Genomic DNA, 21,340 nt, shown 5'->3' with positions numbered 1-21,340 from the left:
TGTTTTGTTTTTGTTTCTCCTGTCCTTTAAACTTGTATTTCTAGGGGAAAGACTTCTCATTTTCTCTTTGAGAATCTAAGCCTTTTGGATTATATGTTAAATATTCAAACATTATAGTTTAAATCAGGCTTCTATTTCTGCGGTGAAATTGTGGAACAGAGTTGGGGCTGGAGTTGTAGGCCTGTAATCCCAGAACTCAGGAGGCTCCTAAGTTTGAGGCTAGTCTGAATTGCAAGTGGTATTCAAGGTCAACCTAGGTGACATAGTGAGACCCTGTCACAACAAAAAAGGGACAGGAGGTAGGTCGGTGAATAAATGTGCTTGTCCAAGCCTAGTGACTTGACTTCAGATCCCTGGAGTCCATAGCACCTGAACGTGGTGGTGTGTGAATGTAGTCCCAGGATTCCTATGGTGAGTTGGGAGGTGGAGATGAGGCAGAAGCAGGAAAATCCCTTGGCGTTTGTGGACCAGCTAGCCTGGAGTGCACAAACTGCAAGAGAGATCCTTGTCAAACAAGGTGGATGGACTGGAGAGATGGCTTGGCAGTTAAGAGCACTTGCTCCTGCAGAGGATGGGACATTTGGTTCCCAGCATCCACATGGTGACTTATAACCAGCCATCCTTGACTCTAACTCCAGGGTATCTGATGGATCTTCTGATCTTCATGGACAACACACATGCACATGGTATGCAAACATACATGCAGGCAAGACACTCATACTCATAAAATAAGTGAATGAAAATGAACCAAGAAAACAAAACGAAGTGGAAGGTGAGCATTAACACCACGTTTGCCCTCTGACCTCCACGTATGTGTATATGCCATCACACACATATTTGAACACAAACCTTACACAGAAGTAAAGAACAAAAGCTAACAGCAAAATATACTGAATATCAGTAGCTTATGTTAGTGCTCACTAGTGTCTGCCACTTCAAAGGCTTCCTGCTTGTTACAGAAAGATTTCGTGTTCCTGTTGTCATGAGAGATAAATTCTTTAAACACTTGTGAATTAGTACTTTCAGCAAGGATGCAAGTAGAAACCTCGTTTTCCTGCTGAAGTTTAATGTGAATGTTCGTAGGGTTGTCATAGTTGAAACTTCTCAGACTTAAGTCCCATTCTTAATGTTGATACCTGTATTGCTTTACGATCTGCAGTATTTTCTAGATTCCCAGACTGTGATAAGTAAATCTTTTGCTAGTGTGTGTTATAGGTTTATAGTGACTTTGGCTGAGTAGCATGAATGAGATTCTTATATTAGGTAAACTACTTCTAGTTCAAAAATGATTTAATTTAAAAACTATTTTTGAAGGGAAAGGATTACACTGACTACCAGAGATTAAAATGTAGAAATCATCACTCTCTGGTCATATGGCCTAATTATATTTATTAAAAAATTAACTGTCTTATTCAGAGTTTGCTATTGGCATTTCACTCTATGAAAAATCTGAAACATAAACAAGAAAAGAGCTACTTCTTATGCCACCAATAATAATTATATTTATACTAAAAATAAGAGCTTAAGCCGGGCGGTGGTGGCGCATGCCTGTAATCCCAGCACTCAGGAGGCAGAGGCAGGCGGATCTCTGTGAGTTCGAGGCCAACCTGGTCTACAAAGGGAGTCCCAGGACAAGCTCCAAAGCTACAGAGAAACCCTGTCTTGAAAAACCAAAAGAAAAAAAAAGAGCTTAAATAATAAACATATTTTACATGTATGTAGAAATGTGTTTAGTATAAATAAATATCTTAATGACTGATATCTAACAAATTTAATACATTTAAAGAAAATGCATAATGTCGTTGGAAAGATTTAAGAGTATTCAAGCTTAGGAACAAGGGAGATGGCTCAGTGGTTAAAGTTTTTGTTGTATATATGTGAGATTCTGAGTTCAAATCTCCAACGCTGATTTAAAAAAAAAAGAAAAGCAACAGGCATAGAAGCACACAACTGAAGGGATGAGACAGACAGACCCTTGGGATCTGGCTAGGCAGTCTAGATGAAATAGTGAGTTCCAGGTCCAGTAAGAGACCTTGTCTTAAGAAGGAAAAAAAAAAAAGGATTTGAAGTATCCTGTTTCAACCTCTGGTTTCAACATGAACCTACGCAGTAAACACACACACAAGAGTTTGGCCTGGGGAGGTGGCCCCTTCAGTAAAAGCACTTGCCTTGCAAGCATGAGGACCTGAGTTTGGCTCCTCAGAACCCTTGTGAAAAGCAAGGTGGAATGGTGTGTGTCTGTAATCCCAGCAGTGACATGAATGCAGAGACAGGCGGATCCCTGGAAGTTACTGGGCCAGCTAGCCTGGCCAACATTAGCAAATTCCCAGCCAGTGAGAAACCTTGTGCCAAACAAAAGTCAAAGGCACCTGAGAACGAATATCTGAGGTTGTTCTCTGACCTACACCTCGTCATATTCTCCCACAAGAATGCCCACATATACACATGTGCCCACAAAATGTATAAAATTCAAAGGTTTAGGGTTTTTTTTGTTGTTTTGTTTTTGAGACAGGGTCTTACTATGCATGCATTACTGACTTTCCGACTAGGCTGGCCTCAAACTCAGAGAAATCTGACAGCCTCTGCCACTTGAGTGCTGAGATTGAAGGCGTGCACCACCACATCCAGCTTTCAGAGATGATTTCTTAACTACATACCCAAGTTACTTTATACCTGGCTTCTTATGCTTTAATAAGGAAGTAAATACCTGTCATAAATAAAGTTTTACATTTTATTTTTTAAATAGAAATAAAGCTAAGAAGCAAGTTTAAGGAGCAGGTCTTTGTGCTTTCACGATTTTAATCAAGAACTTTTTCATTGAAGGCAGTTTTAGCTTTCACATGCTGCTATGGTTTCTTAGAAACTGGATTTGAAATTTTAGCATTCTGGAATGTCCTTTTCTGTCTTCTTCATTGTGACCCTCTAAGTAGATTTTAAGATTATCATTTAAAGATCATGTGGCCTAGTCCAATCTGATGCTTAAGTTTTATTAAACAAAACTGTTTTCTTTTTTTTTTATATTTATTTATTTATTATGTACACAATATTCTGTCTGCATGTATGCCTGAAGAGGGCACCAGATCTCATTACAGATGGTTGTGAGGCACCATGTGGTTGCTGGGAATTGAACTCAGGACCTTCGGAAGAGCAGGCAATGCTCTTAACCACTGAGCCATCTCTCCAGCCCCAACAAAACTGTTTTCAAAGTACTAACTGTAAGGTTGTATTCATAGCAACACTCTAAATTATTTATCTTTTTAAAAACACTGGGATCTCTTTTAGTGTGCTGGTTAATATTTGGGTTAGGGCATTATATATTGCATATAATATAATATGCATTTCTAACTCCGTATAATTTGGGATTTCTAAAGTCTGTTGCATCTTTAAGTTATCACATGCTTTATAACAACAGATCCTTTAGATGGGAAAGGTTGTGTATTCCCTGAGTTGATCTAGTCACCATTTTCAAGAGCAGGCATTTTTCCCCCTTTGTGTGCGTTCTTAATTGTCTGAGCCAAGAATTGAGAGAGATGACAGACAGAAAAGTGGCCAGAAGAGAAGGCCGTTCAGAATTCCTGAAGAAAGTCATATTCTAAAACTTTGATGGCTTTTCTTAATTATTTGCCAACTAGTTTTAATTCAAGCCCAATTTTTGTTTTGTTTTGCTGAGAGAGGGTCTTGCTGTATAGTAGGTGTTAGCTTCAAAGTTCACGGTCAAGCTTAGCCTTGTTGACCATCTGCCAGCAGAGTCTGCTAGGCAGGGGAGAAAGAGTTGAAGGTTATTTCTTTAGTTGTCATGTAGTATTCTGCAATGCCCGTGTTTATTCCAAAGCAAATGTCCATATGCCATTGCAGTATCCTGCTTTTTCTGATTGCTTCTAGCTTTTTTTTTTTTAAAAAAAAACCTACTGGGAGCTATATGAAGTAAATAAACACCCAGGTTTGCCTTTGGTCGAGTGGCTCCAAGACACAGTGTGATCACTGGAAAAACTGAGATGGCTTCTGGTAAACTGGGCTAAGTTGGTTGCCCACTTTATAAAGACATCAACTGGAGAGAGGCAGCCTGTGGGCTGTTACTGATAGAGGTGGATTGAGTGTGGTTTCAGATGACTTCTAAAATGGGATTGAAATCCATGTCTACTGATATTTCTAGGAATAGCTTTGGAAGCTCGTCATCTCCTTTTCATGTGTTTCTCAACCTAAATAAAGTCTTGTAGTCCCGTAAATGTTTTCATCGTACTGTATGTTCTAGAACTTAGCCTTTCTGTTTCCCTTAGCCAACTGTGTTTAATTTTAATGTATTATCCTTATGTCACCTTGGTTTACCTTAAGGAAAAGTACTGACAACTTTTTGAAATATGTTAGCCTTTGATTTAAAAAAAATAAATTAATGTTACTAATTTATCTCATTGGGAAAATTCAATTTTCAAATATGTCATTAAACATAATTTTCTAATAACTGAACTAATATGTAATGTTTATTTTTATCTGTTTCTTGTCTCCATGTTTTACTTTTATTCGTCTTGGAATTCTTCTCTTAAACTCTTAGGTATTTAGTGTGATTCTGTATATATAACATGTTTCTCATTACCAAGATGACTGAAAATATCAAGTGATTAGGAATAATTGCTAATATATATATCCTCTGCACAGTGAGTTGCTAGACCACCCTCAGCACCCTCTTTCCCCCAAGGGAATATGGAGTACTTCATTTTGTATATGAATTTGGAGAAGCCAAAGCGGAGTGGGGAAGCAGAGGTATAAATATGTTTCAGGGAGAGTACTAAATTATAAAATTGCTTTGTGTAGATAAGAGGTGAATTGTTTTCTTTTTATGAAAGGAACTACTACTTAACCTTTTCTGGGTGGGGTGTGATTCCTTTGGAAATTAGATGAAAGCATTGCACTTGTTAGGAAGCCCTTGTGACTTAAGGTTTAAAAATTTATGGAATATGGGTATGTTAATGGGGCTTCTTCATAGGGAAAAGTCATAAATAATACTGTCTTTGATAGCACTCTACTAATAAGGATAAACTTTAAGACATGTTGCTTGAACAATCGTGTTAAGAAACTGACTGTATAGATGTATTCATAATTTAGATCAAATCACTAAGGCACTGAGAAGTAAAAGACTTGTTCACATGCCCTATCGACAAGCTCTGCCTCACCTGGTGGGTTCTGTGCTATTAGGAAGGAGGCTTACAAACAGTGAGTCTTGCCCTCACCGCAGGTCAGGGAGGGTAGATGGGTTAGAGTTGTAAACATTTAACGTGAGCCTGCATGGAGTCAGTTTCCAAGTTGTGTTTAGTTCTTGCCTTGTTGCTTTTTTATTGGAGGACAGAGGAGAACTACATTGACAGGTTTAAAAGATGACCTGATACTTGTCTTGTCAGCGTAGAGGGTCATCACAAACTATGATAGGAGGAAATAGGGTGGATTATAGGACAGCCCTTTAAGTTGGGATCAGGTGTGGTCAGCATAGTGCAGCTGTGAAAAAGACATTTTAGGTTGAGTGCAGAAAACTTGATGCCTTTTGTGTCAACATTGGAAAGGGCAACCATGTGCAACTGTGACTGTATTGTTGGGGGGTTTCTGTAATTTTCTTTTAAAAGGTAGAGGTTATTGACATAAATGTAAGGGATAATCTTGTGGTTTTGTTTTTAAGCATTTTTTTGAGATAACCGATGATCAATTTGACTTCCATACATACTGCATGAGAAAGATGACCCTTCGTGCTTATGTTGACCTCTTGAGATTAGAAGATACTCTCAGAAGACACACCTTTTATTTCAAGGCTGCTAGATCAGCAATTGAAATATATTTGAAATTACATGATAATCCTTTAACCAGTGAAAACAAGCAACAAGACATAAATTCAGGTAATGAAAAGATTTTAAAAATATACTAAATTTCAGAATATTATCAGATATTAACATATTGCATAGGAAAATTTTCAACATGATTAATGATATAAAAATATTAGCTGGGCGGTGGTAGTGCACATCTTTAACCCTAGTACTCAGGAGGCAGACACAAGCAGAGATCCTTAAGTTCAAGGCTAGCCTGGTCTACAGAGTGAGTTCCAAGACAGCTAGGTACAGAGAAACCTTGTTTCGACAAAAGAACAAAAGAAAAAAGAAAGAAAAGGTTAACTCAGTTATGCACTATATACTATATCAGATTGTCTTGTCTCACCCTATGTTTGTACAGCTATTAACAATAAAAGAGTATGTTGTAAAATGGATGAGAAGACATTATTGGCTATTGATACATTAGGGAAAAGTCTGGGAGACTTCAAATAAAGTCAGGGCTGATGTTCTTCAGCAGATATATCTCGGTCAACCCAATGAGACGACTTGCATGCCTCCTCCTACCCCCCAGTCTCTCTGCCCAGCTGCCCTCAAATTCTTGATTTTTCTGCCTTAGCCTCCTAAATGGAGTTACAGGGATGTGCCACAGTATCAAGCTGTCTGTCTTGATTTTGTTTTCAGTAACATCAGTTAAGAAAGAACATAAATGTCTGTGGACTATTTTCTTTTCTTTAAGTAGTAATTAAAAAAAAAAAAGACTTTTGAGGCTTGTGAGATGGCTCAGCAGATAAAATTCTTACCATACAAACCTCATGATCTGAGTTTGGTTCCCGGAACCCTAGTAAAGGTAGAAGGAGCGAACCAGTTCTATAAGGTTGACCTCTGACCTTCACACATGCACTGGGGCACACCTCCCCTCCAGTCTTAACCTCTTTACCTCTCCCACCACAAGCACAATGTTTTTGTTTTGTTTTGTATCTCTGTGTTGCCCTGACTGTACTAGAACTCACTCTGTAGACCAGACGCTGGCCTCAAACTCAAGAGATCCACCTGCCTCTGCCTCCTGAGTGCTGGGATTAAAAGCATGTGCCACCACTACCCAGTCTAATAAATGTTTTTTTAATTACAAATTCAAAAGCTTTGAATACTTCAGGAAAAATACACATTCTTACAACTTGTAGTATCTGCTTTACTGACAGTGAGAATGCCTCTGTTATATTTCACTCACTGGACTGCCAGTGTTCAAATGGAGGCCCAATATGTAGTAGCTCAGAAGTATAGGTTTTATTGGCTACATTCTCTCACCCTTGAAACACTTGGTACATGTTTTATGACTTGAAACTGAGGGGGATAAAGTGATTTTCCTTTTATTTATTGTATAGGAGATTGTATTTGTTTTCCGGTTGTGATAAACTGTCCTGACAAAAGCAGGTGATGGAACTGTATCCAGGTTGGGGTTTATCATAGCAGGGGAGCCAAGGCAACAGGAACCTAGAGCAACTGTTCACAGTCCACAGGAGCAGCAAGGATGTCTGCATATATACAGTGCTCAGCCCTTTCTCTTTTATAATACAGTACGGGACACAAGCCCAGGAAATGGTGTTGCTCTTCCCACATCAGTTAACATAACCAAGATAGTTTCCCACAGATATGCTGATAGGCCAACCTCATCTAGACGGGTCCTTATTGAGACTCTACCCAGGTTACTGGAGATTGTATCAACTTACAGAGGCAGGGTTGAGCTAAGTAGTTTTAGTTATTAATGCAACCAGTATTTATAGGCTACCTCTTGTGTGCTGTGTTTGGTTAGCCACAGGAATATACGTTCTAAAACCTTTTACATAGTTACCTCCATCCCTTCCTAAAAGAAAACTATATCGATAGTATATATTATAGAAAAGGCAAAACATATAAGATGGGAGTAACCATGTTTTACACATTTGAACATTTATAGAAATCCTGTCAGCTAAAGAACTGAAGAAAATACTTAGCAAGCAAAGAAGAGCCCAGAAAAAGGCTATGTTAGAAGAAGAGAGAAAGCACATAGAAAGGGAATGTCAACAGAAACATCAAAAGAAAAAAAGAGAAGAAGAAGAAACTGCCAGCGGTCATAAGGAAGAACTTACACCTGAAAAGCTAGAGAGGGTGAGTTGAGTTTACAGCTAACTGTTTATGGTAAAAGTCGTGCTGTTTGATCCTGTTCTGGCCATGATTTATTTAAATGTTTAAGTAAGAAACCACTTCTGTTATTTCGAATGACAATATGCAAATTTTGGCTAATGGAAAATTATATATAGAACTATTGTAGACCAGAATGGGGTCCTCTAAAGGCATGCTCTAACTCCCAGAACCTGCGAGAGTGTGTACATGGCAAAGGGCAATTAAGGTTGTAACTAGCTGTAGTTAAGATGAAGAGATTAACTGGAGGCTCCAGCCATTGAAAAAGGTCCTTTGCATATATCTTACGGCTTCCTGAGTGTGTGGATGAATGGGTCAGTGTTTTGTGCTTACTATATATATTTTTATTATCCCTTAGAAGCCTGTTTGTTTTCTAGTAAGAGACAGAAAGGGGGTGGACCTAGATTGGAGGGGAGGTGGGGAGGAACTGAGAGGAGCAGAGGGAAGGGGTTCTGTAATCGAGATGTATTCTGTGAGAGGAAAACTATTTGAGAGAGAGATATATCAGCCTGAAATGCCCAAGAGAGAGAGAGAGAGAGAGAGAGAGAGAGATATCAGCCTGAAATGCCCACATGGCCAGCATGGCCAGACAAGGCCTGTCACAAATGGGACATAAGGATAGGGTGATGTGCTGCTGGCATTCAAGGTGGAAGAGGGCCAGAGTCACATGATGTGGGTCGCTGAAGGAAGTAGAAAAGGCTTGGAAATGAATTCCTTCCTAAGACCTGTGAAAGGGGATGCAGTGCTTCTAACGCCTTGATTTTAAGCCTGCTGAGCAGATGGTGTGGGACTTAGAATCTATAGAACTGAGAGGACACCAGTGTGTGAAGTTTGTTGTAGGAGCAGTGTATTTTCATCTTATTGTTTGCGTGCGTGCGTGCGTGCGTGCGTGTGTGTGTGTGTGTGTGTGTGTGTGTGTGTGTGTGGTAGGGATGGCTTACAGAGACCAGTAGAAACCTTTGGCTCTCCTGGAGCTGGCCTTACAAGTTGTTGTTAGCTGCCTAACATGGTGCTGGGAGCTGGGTCCTTTAACAGTAAGCGCTCATAACAGTTGTGCTATCTCTTTATCTCTTGACCATGTACTTTGAATTTATTTACAGGTGAGAGTTTTAAATGTATCGTGCTCATTTTGGCTATATCGAGAGCTTTTTTTTTCGTATTAATCTTTTTTTTAATTTATTTTTTTATTAAAGATTTCTGTCTCTTCCCCGCCACCGCATCCCATTTCCCTCTCCCTCCCCCAGTCAAATCCCCCTCCCTCGTCAGCCCAAAGAGCAATCAGGGTTCCCTGCCCTGTGGGAAGTCCAAGGACCACCCACCTCCATCCAGGTCTAGTAAGGTGAGCATCCAAACTGCCTAGGCTCCCCCAAAGCCAGTGCATGCAGTAGGATCAAAAACCCATTGCCATTGTTCTTGAGTTCTCAGTAGTCCTCATTGTTCGCTATGTTCAGCGAGTCCGGTTTTATCCCAGGCTTTTTCAGACCCAGGCCAGCTGGCCTTGGTGAGTTCCCAATAGAACATCCCCATTGTCTCAGTGTGTGGGTGCACCCCTCACGGTCCTGAGTTCCTTGCTCGTGCTCGCTCTCCTTCTGTTCCTGATTTGGACCTTGAGATTTCTGTCCGGTGCTCCTATCGAGAGCTTTTTGAGGGCCAGCCTCAATGCTGTCTCCGGGTTCAGAAAGAAAGCTTCAGTCAGCAGAAGGCTAAGGGTCTGAGGGTGAGAAACGAGTACTTCTTCGTGCCAGTTTCTTTATTGTTCTGCCATGCTGCAGTTTCTAGTTTATATACACACACAATAGCAATTGTCTGGTAATCACAAAGTTACAGAGCTTGAATTTCTCAGGGTCATAAAGCAGGTAAGAACTGTTCCAAGAGAGTTCCAAGGGCATCTTTATGGCCCTGGGGAGACATGGCTAGGATACCCGGGCAGCGCTAAAAGCCAAAAGGCTGCTTTAGGAGGCTTTAAATTCTAAGAGGGGAGAAGGGGAGTTCATGCACAATACTATATTCTTAAGTATGATTAATTAAACTAGAGGTTTGGAAGCACATGGTGATCAGCAGCCTCTCTCTGCCTGCCACACTGAAGGCCTGTGATCAGCGTCAGGGTTGTTATGTGACCAGAGAAACTGCAAAAGAAAACGTGTGTCATCTGGTCCGCGTCAGCATTTTCACCAGGGACTTCTCAGATATGCAAATTACATCTATCCCCCAAAGTGGTTAGAACAAGGAGGCTTTATGGTTATAGAGTACAAAATCCCACTGCCCATGCCCAACAGGGGTGCTTGTCCTAATGCAGTCCATGTGAAGGGGATTACCTTCCTCCAGAGCTGGCTAAATAAACAGTGACTTTTTTCTGTTATCTCTCAGGTTAGGACACAGATGGTAAATTTCTTGGTTAAATTCCTGTATCAGTAAGCTGAGGTGAGTGAGGGTAGGTGTAAGGAGTTAGAAGCTTTTTGTAGGGTTAGAGCAGGGGTCAGCTGTGGTTAGCACTTTCCCAAGTCATCTGCAGGAGAATTTGGGACACCCAATCCCCTTATCAGGAAGGGCTAAGAAATAAACTTGGACATGTCCATCCCTATCTTGAAGGCTCCAAATGTGATCTCTTTGAAAGACTCCTCTCCTGACCAAATGTCCTGCCAAAATAAAAGATAATTGCAGGGAGCTGGCTTTCTTCTAAATACTTTTTTAATTGTTTATATTGAGCTATACATTTTTCTCCACTTCTCCATTCCTCCCGTCTCCCCTTCTACCCTCTCCCGTGTCCCTCCACCCCCACACTCCCATTTCTTCAGGAGATCTTGTCTTTTTCACCTTCCTATGTAGATCCATGAATATCTCTCTTAGGGTCCTTTTTGTTGTCTAGGTTCTCTGGGGTTGTGGCCTGTAGGCTGGTTTTTCTTTGCTTTATGTCTAAAAGCCACTTATGAGTGAGTACATATTGTATTTGTCTTTCTGGGTCTGGATTACCTCACTCAATATGTTTTTTTCCTAGATCCATCCATTTGCCTGCAAATTTCAAAATGTCATTAATTTTTACCGCTGTGTAGTTCTCATTGTATAAATTATCTCAGGGAATGGAGCAGAAATTAAACTGTGGGAACCAAGGTTTTAGATTGTGTGACTTAATTTCTCACCGAAGGTCCCACAGAGTGGGGATAGGTCACCCAATATTCAAGTCCGTAGGAAAAATGTGCCCAATAATTTATACACGCTGAATCTTTTGGGGCAGCTCCTACTTAGAGAAAGAGGGTGCTTATGGCTTCACAAGAGCTCTACTGTAAGAACAGTCGTTATACAAAAGGTGATAGGCCCAGCATCATGTGACTTGGTTATTCTCCATCGGAATGCATTCATGCTGGTGGTTAACCTTCCACTTTATCAGCTGAAACCTCACTGCATAATTCTCGTAGACTGCAGCAGGGCTGTATAAGAAAGTATACAAATGTATATCTGTACATGTTTATATAAAACTTGAAATGAACTTGGCATGTGTAGCTGTTTTGTTTTTGTTTGTTTGTTTTGTTTCGTTTCTCTGGGTAGCTCTGACTGTCCTGAAACTTGCTATGTAGACTAGGCTGGCCTTGATCTCACAGAGATTCAACTGCCTCTGCTTCCCAAGAGCTGTGATTAAAGGTGTGTGCCACCACCACCTGACCATACCTGCTTTCTAAATACAAAAATTTTCTTCTCTGCTTCAAAATAGGTTGACAATCCATTAGAAGAAGCCATCAAGTTCCTCACGCCTCTGAAGACCCTTGCTGCTGATAACATTCATACCCACCTGCTGGCATTCGAAATATATTTTAGAAAAGGTAACAAATTGTTTTGACTAAGGTTTGTATGCTTATTATTGTTTTGTTTTCAATGGTGCAGGGGGTTGAAGCCTGGGCTTCACATAGGCTGGGCATGTGCTTCTTTACCCAACTAACACACTCTTAACCTTGAGTACAGCTTCTAGCCTGTATAATGGTGATCTCACTTAGATCCATTTTTGCTTTTTAGAGCAACCTTCCACAAAAGATTGAATTCCCTTTTATTTTTCTACTCAAAAATTAGCTGGGCAACATATTAAAATATTATAAAATCCAGTATGAAAATATTTTGAACAATTACACAGATTGTTTACATGTTTTATGTCAAGACAAACTAAAGTTTTACATTTGGGAAGAGGGAATCTCACTTGAGAAAATGCACCTATTGAATTGGATTGGCCTGCGGAACATTTTCTGGTTTATTGTGGAAGACTCTAGCTCACTATGGGCTGGTGATTGTTTGAAGTATAAGAAAGCACACTGAGCAAGCCATGAGGAGCAAGCCAGTAAGTTCCTCCATGGTCTCCGCATCAGTTTCTGCCTCAGGATTCCTATGTTGAGTTCTGGATGATGATGAGTTCAGCTGTAAGATGAAATAAACCCTTTCCTCCCCAGGTTGCTTTTGATCATGTGTTTTATCACAGCAGTGAAAACCTAACATTTATGTGAAGTATTTTTTTCTTCTTTGGTTTTTTGAGACAGAGTTTCTTTGTATGGCCTTGGCTGTCCTAGAACTAGCTCTTTAGACCAGGCCGGCCTTGAACTCACAGAGATCTGTCTGTCTCGGCCTCCTGAGTTCTGCAGCTAAAGATGTGCGCCTCCTAGCCTATGTGAATCAACTTTTAAAGTTTTTCTTAGGAAAGCAAAAATTGTCTTAGATAATGCAAATCTAACTTTGGTTTTTTCTCACAAGTGTGTTTTAAAAATTAAGTTTTTAAATTGAATTTAAGTGAAGTTAAAATAAATGAAGACGATAACACACAAATAACATTTTTTGATTTGTTTTTCTGGCACAGGGAAGTTTCTGCTAATGTTGCAATCTGTTAAACGAGCCTTTGCCATCGACAGTAATAATGCATGGTTACATGAATGCTTGATTAAGTTTTCTAAATCTGGTAAGTATAAGGAGGGAGTGTTTATCCACATGCAGCCATGAGAAGCACTGTCAGCCAGGCAGGAAGGAGTCTGCAGAGATGCAGTCTAATCAAAGTTTGCCTGCTAGCAAAGGGTAGTACACCTGTGATTTACCAATAAGATAAAATTAGTGCATTTTAGACTATACTGTTTGTTTCGGAGGGGCGATAGAATAATTTTACTCTGGATATATACATTAAGCTTAACACTAATTATAAAAATATTTCAGTTGATTTTTTCCCCCTGAAAGGATAGATGAAAAACAAATCCAAATGTTTTTGTTTTTGTAGTATCTGATCATAGTAATCTTCCAGACATTGTGAGCAAAGTTCTAGCTCAAGAAATGAAGAAAATATTTGTCAACAGAGATTTGTACAGCTTTAATGAAGATTTTCTCAAACACAATGCTACCTCTCTTCAGCATCTACTTTCAGGTTTGTATTTGGAAAAGTGTTCGTCTAATTAATTACCAGAAAGAAAGAACATTTGTATTTTTGTTTTTTTTTTTTAATATCTATTAATCTATCGATCTACCGATCGTACAGTGTCCTGCCTGCATGTATGCCTGGGCACTAGATCTCATTAGGTTGGCTGTGAGCCACCACGTAGTTTCTGGGAATTAAACTTAGGACCCCTGGAAGAGCAGTGCTCTTAACCACTGAGCCATCTCTCCAGTCCTCCCTTCCCAATTTGTATTTTTGACCTGGCCAAAATGTTCTTGTTAAAAAGGAGAATAGAAGCACCACTCTTGGAATTGATTCACACAGCAACGTAGGAAAGCTTTTGTCTATCTTACTGAGAGTTGCACCATAGGTGCTGGAGAGAGGCTCAGTGGTTAAGAGTACTGCTGCTCTTGCAAACCCAGGTTCAGTTTCCAGAGCCCCACATGGTGACGCACAACCATCCTTAACGCTAGTTCCAGGGGACCCAATGCTCTCTTCTGACTTCTGCGTGTACCAGGTATGCACACAGTACACAGATACATATACAGGCAGAGCAGTACACATAAAATATAAAAATATTTTTAAAAAGTTGCACATTAACGCTGCCTTTTGATTCTATAGTTATACTTTTGTAAATAAATGAATCCAGCTGCCATTGTGGGGAGTAGTTGTTCTTAGATGCTAGTGCAGGCGGATTACAAGTTTGAAACGACCTTAGTTGACTACGTACACAAACCCTGGCTCAAACAAAATAAATGCAAAGAAAGAAAGCTTTCAATACAAAGATATCTACTGAAATGTATATAAAATCTGGGGAAAGAGAATGAACAAGCGTGTGTTTGGTGATATGGGAAGCAGTGGTAAATGGTAGAGTGGAATCAGGTAGTCATTTAACCCTTTAAAACAGTGTGAATTCCATTGAAATGATTTATAATAACAATGAGTAAGAGGTGTATTCATTTATTTATATATTTATTTTTGAGATAAGGTCTCATGTAGCCCAGGCTGACTTTGCAGCTGCTTTGATCACACTTACCCAGTTATCTGGTTATAAATAACTTTTTATATACATCAGCAGAGACCAGTGAACATTAAATCTCAACTATGTAAAAATATTTCTGGGAAAAGGTCTGAAAGAAAGTTTATACCAAAACTTTAATGTTGTCTTTGGATACTGAGATTATGAGTAATTTTTTCTCAAATTCTTATTGCCATTATCATTTTTTATTTTTATTTATTTGGTGGAGGGGGTTTAATGCCATTGGGTTGGCTTCTTATAGCCAAGGATGACCTGGAACAGCTTACTGCGTCCACATGCTGAGTACTAAGATCAGAGCCATGGTCACCACATCTGGTTTTGTGTAGTGCTGGAGAGTGGACCCAGGCCTTCATGCAAAGTTAGGCAAACAGTTTACCAACTGTGCTACATCCCTTGCCTTGTGTTACATATTTTGTGTCTTGAAAATTTATTTGTGTCCCGTGGGGCATTACTCTGGCAGCTTGAGGGGTGAGAGCTACAGTGTAACGCTGAGTTACCTGGGAAGCAGACTCTGGGACCAGCATCAGGGTGCAGATCTAGTTTAATGTGGAAATTCACTGATGTATATACATTTACTATCCAGTCAGCTAAGGACACATGACATTGTTATCTCATGAGTCCGAATGGCATCCACACCGTGGCATGTGAAGGGTATACATGAGGAACAGCATATCCTGGCAGTGTGTCGGGACCCCATTCTGTGTTGTCTAATATACCAGAAACTCAGATCTGCTCAAGCAGCCTCAGGAGCCATTTGTGTTTCTCTTTTCCCCTGTGTTTTAGAGACATCATCTGGACAGAGACTGTTCTCACAGTGTCCTGTTTGTTTTGGAAAGGGTTCTAGGCTTCTTACAGAGATTGCTAACATGTCAATGAGAACTAGATGAAGGATGGTAGAAAAGTTGGAGATAAAGTGAAAGATGAACCAAGTTTAACTGGGCTCTGCTTTTTTTTTTTTATTGATTTTTACTGAGCTCTACATTTTTCTCTGCTCCCCTCCCTGGACTGTGCTCTGCTTTAAACCATGTAGATAATTTTGCCTAAAACTGTGTAGATAATTTTAATCTAAGCTTTGTTAAAGAAAATGTCTTCATTGTAATACATGTGGAAGAATTAACATTTAAAAAAATTACATTTCTAGGTAGAAAGAGCAGAGAAGAAATTTTCTGTAAGAACAGAGGACGGGCTGGAGAGTTGGCTCAGGGGTTAGGAGCGTTCATGCACTGCTCTTCCAGATGATCTGAGTCAGATTCCCAGAACCTATCAGGAGGCCCACAGCCACCTAGAACTCCAGCCCTAGAGGGATTAACACCTCTGGCCTCTGAGGGTACCTGCACTCAGATGCATACCCCCCCCACAGACACAATTAATTAAAATAATTTATAATAATTAAATAAATAATAATTTTTAAATAGGTTGCTGCTGTTTGGGGGACCAGCCTCCAGCAGCACGGGGCTTTGATAGGAATCATGGAGTCGGCGAAGCTAAACTTTTCTATCTGAGACATGTTAAGGAAAAAGGCACTCACAGACTCTATTGATGTTTTCCTCCTTTATTCCAATTCTTGTTATTCTCTCTCTTTATTCTCTCTATCTCATGTTGTTTTACAGCTTTTATGCCCCCACAGAATCTTCCAGGCAGTACAAGAGTCAAAACAGTTGCATTCCATTTTTCAAGTGAATTATTATAGGTAAAAATATGTTTTTAATCTCCCTCACATGATCAAACATTTTATGTATTACAGATATTAAACAAATTATCCCAAGAACCCAAGCAACTTGTTATAGATTAACCATGTGGCAAACAAGGTGTTTCTGTCAGGTCTCTTACTGGCAGGCTGCATTTTACAGTTACAGAGAAAGGACCAATCACTTAAACACAAACCTAAACTTTCATATATGAAAAAGAATCAGTCAGCTCTACTTTAAATCTTTAGGGTATGTATCCGTTCATTAATAGTTTTTACGTCAGGATATTGAGGACTTGAATGGATATAAGAATTAATCATCAGCTTGTTTATTTATTTATTTATTATGTATACAGTATTCTGTCTGTGTATATGCCTGAAGGCCAGAAGAGGGCACCAGACCTCATTACAGATGGTTGAATTGCACTCAGGACCTTTGGAAGAGCAGGCAATGCTCTTAACCGCTGAGCCATCTCTCCAGCCCTAATCATCACTTTTGGTCACCAACCAAACCTAGCAAGGAGAGTACGTCAGCCGGCCCGTAATAACTGGGCTGCTTTGTTCTTGTTCCCTGACCTTGAAAGAGTCCTGCATTCAACTATATGCTGTTTTAAAACTTTAGATTGTCTTCTTGGGTTTTTCACCTCAAAGTTATTTAGCAAAAACATCTTAGTCTAACTTTGGTGTTTTCAAAACTTTGTTTCATTTGTGACATACTCCAAGACATATGCACATATCTTCCAACATTAAGGTTAAAAAAATTTAAACGAACTGGGCTACTGAGACTCAACTGTTGGTCATTAACTTGAGCTACAATCCGTGCAGCTCCTTAGGTGAGACTCAGACCCTGACTGTGAAACATATCCTTGTATTTATTTTTATTCATCAAAGCACTATAAGCTCTCATAATTAAATTAAACAGTACAGCCTAGGGAGGGGCCATCTTGGCAATTCACAGTAAAAATGCCCAGTAGAGTAGGATATTTCCAAGAGATAAACACACAATATTACAGACAGTGGAGATCTCCCCATGTTCACTCACCATGCTAGATAGCAGAGAAAGAGAGCCGCAGCAAACTTGTAAAGGCACAGCAGAAGCAAAAGGCATTCCAGGGTCTGCAGTCCTGTGGCTTTTCCTAAACGAAACTGGCCCATCAGAGGATTCCATTCTGCTGGGCTGACTTTGGACCTCCAATAGCAACTTGCTGCTCCTCTGGCATGGCTCACAACAGTAGGTGAAAGTAATTTTTTAGAAGACCAGGATGATAGAGAAATGGTTTTTAAAATATTCTAAGGAAAAGGAAAATTTCTACCATATAAAAATAAAAGATGAGGGCTGGAGAAATGGATCAGAGGTTAAGGGAATTGACTGCTCTTCCTGAGTTCCATCCCTAGCAACTACATGGAGGCTCGTAACCATCTGTAATGTTACCTGATGCCCTCCCCTGGCATGCAGGCCATTGTGCACACAGAACACTGTACATAATAAATATGTCTTAAGAAAGGAAAGATGAATGGAGCATTTATCTAATTATACGAACTCAGGAGTCAAAACCTGAATGATCGGAGAAGTGAAGGAGAAGTGGCCAGTGACCTCTCTCCTTCCTCAATTCAAAAGGGCTGAGACTTTTTCTAAGCCTCACCCTACTACCTCCTGTGTCTCTATATGTTCTCAGTCCTCCAAAGCCTCTATGGCTAATTTTGGTCAGCTAGTAGCTAGCTCCCCTCTCTAATTTGAAGTAACTTTATTGGCAGTCTTGGGGGTGTCAGAGTACAATTAAAATAGCCCAAAGAAAAAGAAAAGCTCCTTAAAAAAAAAGTCCACAGCGAAACCCTGTCTCGAAAAACCAAAAAAAAAAAAAAGTCAAGATACCATTTTATAACTAAGTTGATATGTATAGAGTTTTCAACAAAGAAAAATAATGTACATTAATAAGAGTACAGTAGGAACATGAACATATGCCATATCATTTTCAGGACACATATGAAGTGTGTTTTGTTTTACTTTAAATAGCTTTTATAAATTACTTTCTTTGTGGAAATATCTTTCTTTGTATTTCTTTGTGGCAGTAATTTATTCTTTAGATGCTTTAGTTTAAGGTACTAGCATTTTAAAAAGTGGTTTTGAAAAAACAAAAACAAGACAAAAGAGTGGTTTTGGCTGTCGTTGATTTTATAGGGTAACCCTGTACATTTATATTTTGAATCACATTGTTTCTAAGCATAGAAGTTGTCAAATTTGCCTTATTTCAGTAAGTGTTTGATAACTGTCTGAGGGAAAAGCTTTAATAATGTTTTGTTTTAAATTTTAAAGTTTTATGTGTATGTGTTGGTGCACAGCATGTGTGCAGTACCTATGGAGGCCAGCAGAGGGTGTCAGCTTGCCTGGAACTGGACTTACAGATAGTTGTGAGCTGCTGTGTGGATGCTGGAAACTAAAGCTGGGTCCTCTGAAAGAGCAGCAAGTGCTCTTCACTGCTCTTCGGATAGCTTTGTCTCGGTAACTCATGCTTTCATTGTAGCCCAAAGCTTCAGTGGGATGTTACTGAACAGGAGGAAATTAGGAGCACATGTCATAGTTGGCTACCCAGAGCTGGTGAATGCCAGCTCTAGCCCTCCACTAGATGATTAAACACTGTAAGCCACATCTGACTGGCCAGTATAAACTAGATGAACGTAAGCCTTAACAGTTGTTACTCATCTTGAAATGTCTTGGAATTTCAGGTGCTAAAATGATGTATTTTCTGGACAAGTCAAGGCAAGAGAAAGCAATTGCTATTGCCACTAGGTTGGATGACACTATAAAAGACAAAAATGTGAAGGTAAGATTCTTCACAGGCTGATTGATAGGCCTTGCAATATCTCACAAAAAGTGCATCTCTACAACAGTTCTAACTCGGTTAAAATGCTCAGCCTGGATGCAAATCTCAGCCCCACCTGTTACTAACTGTGTGACTTCAGGCAAGTTATGTTTCTTTTCTCTTTTCAAAAATAGATGTGCAAGTGATACCTGTTGCACAATTGAGTTAAACTTAACTGAAATAGCAAAACATGAAGTCCTTCCTCCTGGCTCATACTAGAGCCACTTAGTAACGTGAGCTGTTGCCAGTAAAGGACACTTCCTGATGTGGTGGTGTGTGCCTGTAATTCTGCCACTCAGAGTGGAAGCAGGAGCATCCGAAGTTCAGAGCTAGCATTGGCTACACACTCAGTTTGATGCTAAGCTGCCCCGATGAAACAAAAACTAGAATTACCTTTTTAAGGCTTTTGAGTGTTTTCCTCTCATAAATTTTTGGGGGGGGGGGGAGCTACTTGTTTGTTTATTGGGAAGGAGAGTGCCATGCCAAGAATGTGGAGGTCAGAGGACAGCTTTTGGGATTTGATTCTCTACTTTTCCATATAGATCCCAAGATTGAACTTGAATTGTCAGGCTTGGCAACAACTGCATTTGTCTGCTGAGGGATCTCACCATTCCCTTTTCCCCCTTTTGAGACAAGATCTTGCTAATTAATCTTGCTTGTTAATCTTGGAATTAGAATCCTACTTCAGCCCCCTGTGATTGGAAAGGCCTGTGCCATCACAATCAGCTCCAAGTTGGCGTTTAATGTTCTTTATTTGTAGTGAATGCTTACTGTAGATAAGAAGGGACTGAAGTCTTTCTTAAGGTAAGGAATAGGTTGTGTCTGTTGATTAAAATCATTAGCAAGCTGCTTGTATCTTTGTGAATTGATGTGTCCTCCTGTGTTATTAGACTCTTACAAAGGTTTCCGAGGCCCTGCTGGATGGCAGCTTTGGGAGCTGTCGTTCCCAGTATGAAGAGTACAGGAAGGCCTGCCATAACCTGCTTCCACTTACCTCTGCCTTCCTGCCTGCTGCCACCGAAGCCACACTACACTGAACAGCCGACCATGAGTTCTTCAAGTGTGAAGTTTGAAATCTTGTGCAAAGTTTGCTCTTACAGATTCAAATTTGAATTCACATCAGGGTTTCTTTTCTAGTGTATATTTTCTTTGTATGAAATGAAATATTTGGATAGAAGTTTTAAATGATGTATTATGTGAGCTTATTTTACGCTCTGTCTGGCCTCCAATTTACATAGACATCTGTTACAATTGCTTGTTTATGCTTGTACAGTCTTACACTCCTGAATTAGGAGTGTTGTTGCTTCTGTATTATACTTAGTTGCTGATTAATGCATAAACATCCCTCTTAACACTATTGTTTATCCTAGTTTCAGAACCTGTTTTGATCTCTTTATTGGCTTTATTTGATTTTTTGTTTTTATTTTGAAGTGTTAGCTTTATGTTAAAAAATAGCCATATTTTCCATTTTGGTAGTTAACATGATTCTCTCTTTTTACCTTAACTTGAATGATTTCTGTTTCCTCCTTGTGTCATTAGATTCTAATAAAGTAATATTTTTTGTGATAACCATATTCTTTTGTGACACTTTATGGTTTAATAAAGGTACTCCAGTTTTTATGTTGATGATGCAGAATGTGAAGACTGGTCTGCCTCTTAGTCATCTAAGTTGACCATGAAATTTCTTGTGTATTTGTTCTGGACTTACAGATCATTGTGGAGCAGTTGTGCTTTCTTGATTGATTGCTTAGAGAGCTAGCAAGTAGCTTATTTTGAGAGATTTTCTTCAAGGGAGCATGATTGGGCAGAGTACAAACTAAAGCGGCACTATCACCCTCACAGCCACGTTTAACTACTTGGCGAATGCTTAGATCTCTCAAATGAGAATTTAAACTATAATTAGTTAAGCTATAACATGTTGTTGATCAGTATTTGGGGGCGGGGACACCTTGCCATATCATATAATGAAATCACTATTTCTCAGCTATATCAATGTCTAACTCCACTGTCTGATACAAACTCAGAATGGAGATTTTAGACAGTTCTAATTAAAATGATTTCTCTTTATCTCTCTAGAAACTTAGTTGCTGAGAGGAGAAAAACTAACTGTAAAATAATTCCAGTCTCGAAAATTCCACAATAAATTATTTTATACAAAGTTGTTTGTTTATATCTGTTGTTATTATGTGTCCATACTAGAAAAATATTTTTAAGTTTATAGAAGATGTGGTTATTGATAACCACCTCCCAGATATGTTTTGGTGCTACAGCAGCTGGGATTCCTTTTGGTGTTTTAAAAATTTAGAAATAGGCTAGGAATGATAGTGTACTCCTTTAATCCCTGAGTCGGAGACCAGTCTGCTCTGCAGGTCG

At 39.5% G+C, this 21,340-nt stretch overlaps 1 protein-coding gene across 2 annotated transcripts in view; it reads left to right on the top strand.

Moving 5' to 3' along the window:
- The window catches only part of Naa16 (N-alpha-acetyltransferase 16, NatA auxiliary subunit), a 54,710-nt gene extending 34,570 nt beyond the window's left edge, over positions 1 to 20,140 (top strand). The window contains exons 14-20 of one of the 2 annotated variants that reach the window (XM_075949655.1): positions 5,666 to 5,879; positions 7,765 to 7,955; positions 11,695 to 11,803; positions 12,820 to 12,918; positions 13,228 to 13,371; positions 18,831 to 18,928; positions 19,858 to 20,140. In XM_075949655.1, coding sequence (XP_075805770.1) covers positions 5,666 to 5,879; positions 7,765 to 7,955; positions 11,695 to 11,803; positions 12,820 to 12,918; positions 13,228 to 13,371; positions 18,831 to 18,928; positions 19,858 to 20,004 — 1,002 coding nt within the window. In that variant the 3' untranslated portion in view covers positions 20,005 to 20,140. Of the gene's footprint in view, positions 1 to 5,665; positions 5,880 to 7,764; positions 7,956 to 11,694; positions 11,804 to 12,819; positions 12,919 to 13,227; positions 13,372 to 18,830; positions 18,929 to 19,857 lie in introns of those variants that run through there. The other variant, XR_012907946.1, reaches the window with a different exon arrangement.
- The last annotated feature ends 1,200 nt before the right edge of the window (positions 20,141 to 21,340 follow it).

This window comes from Microtus pennsylvanicus, chromosome 15 (assembly GCF_037038515.1).
Source record: "Microtus pennsylvanicus isolate mMicPen1 chromosome 15, mMicPen1.hap1, whole genome shotgun sequence".
NCBI lineage: Eukaryota > Metazoa > Chordata > Mammalia > Rodentia > Cricetidae > Microtus > Microtus pennsylvanicus.
The sequence above is the reverse complement of the archived record's forward strand: the minus strand, read 5'-3'. Positions and strand labels throughout refer to the sequence as shown.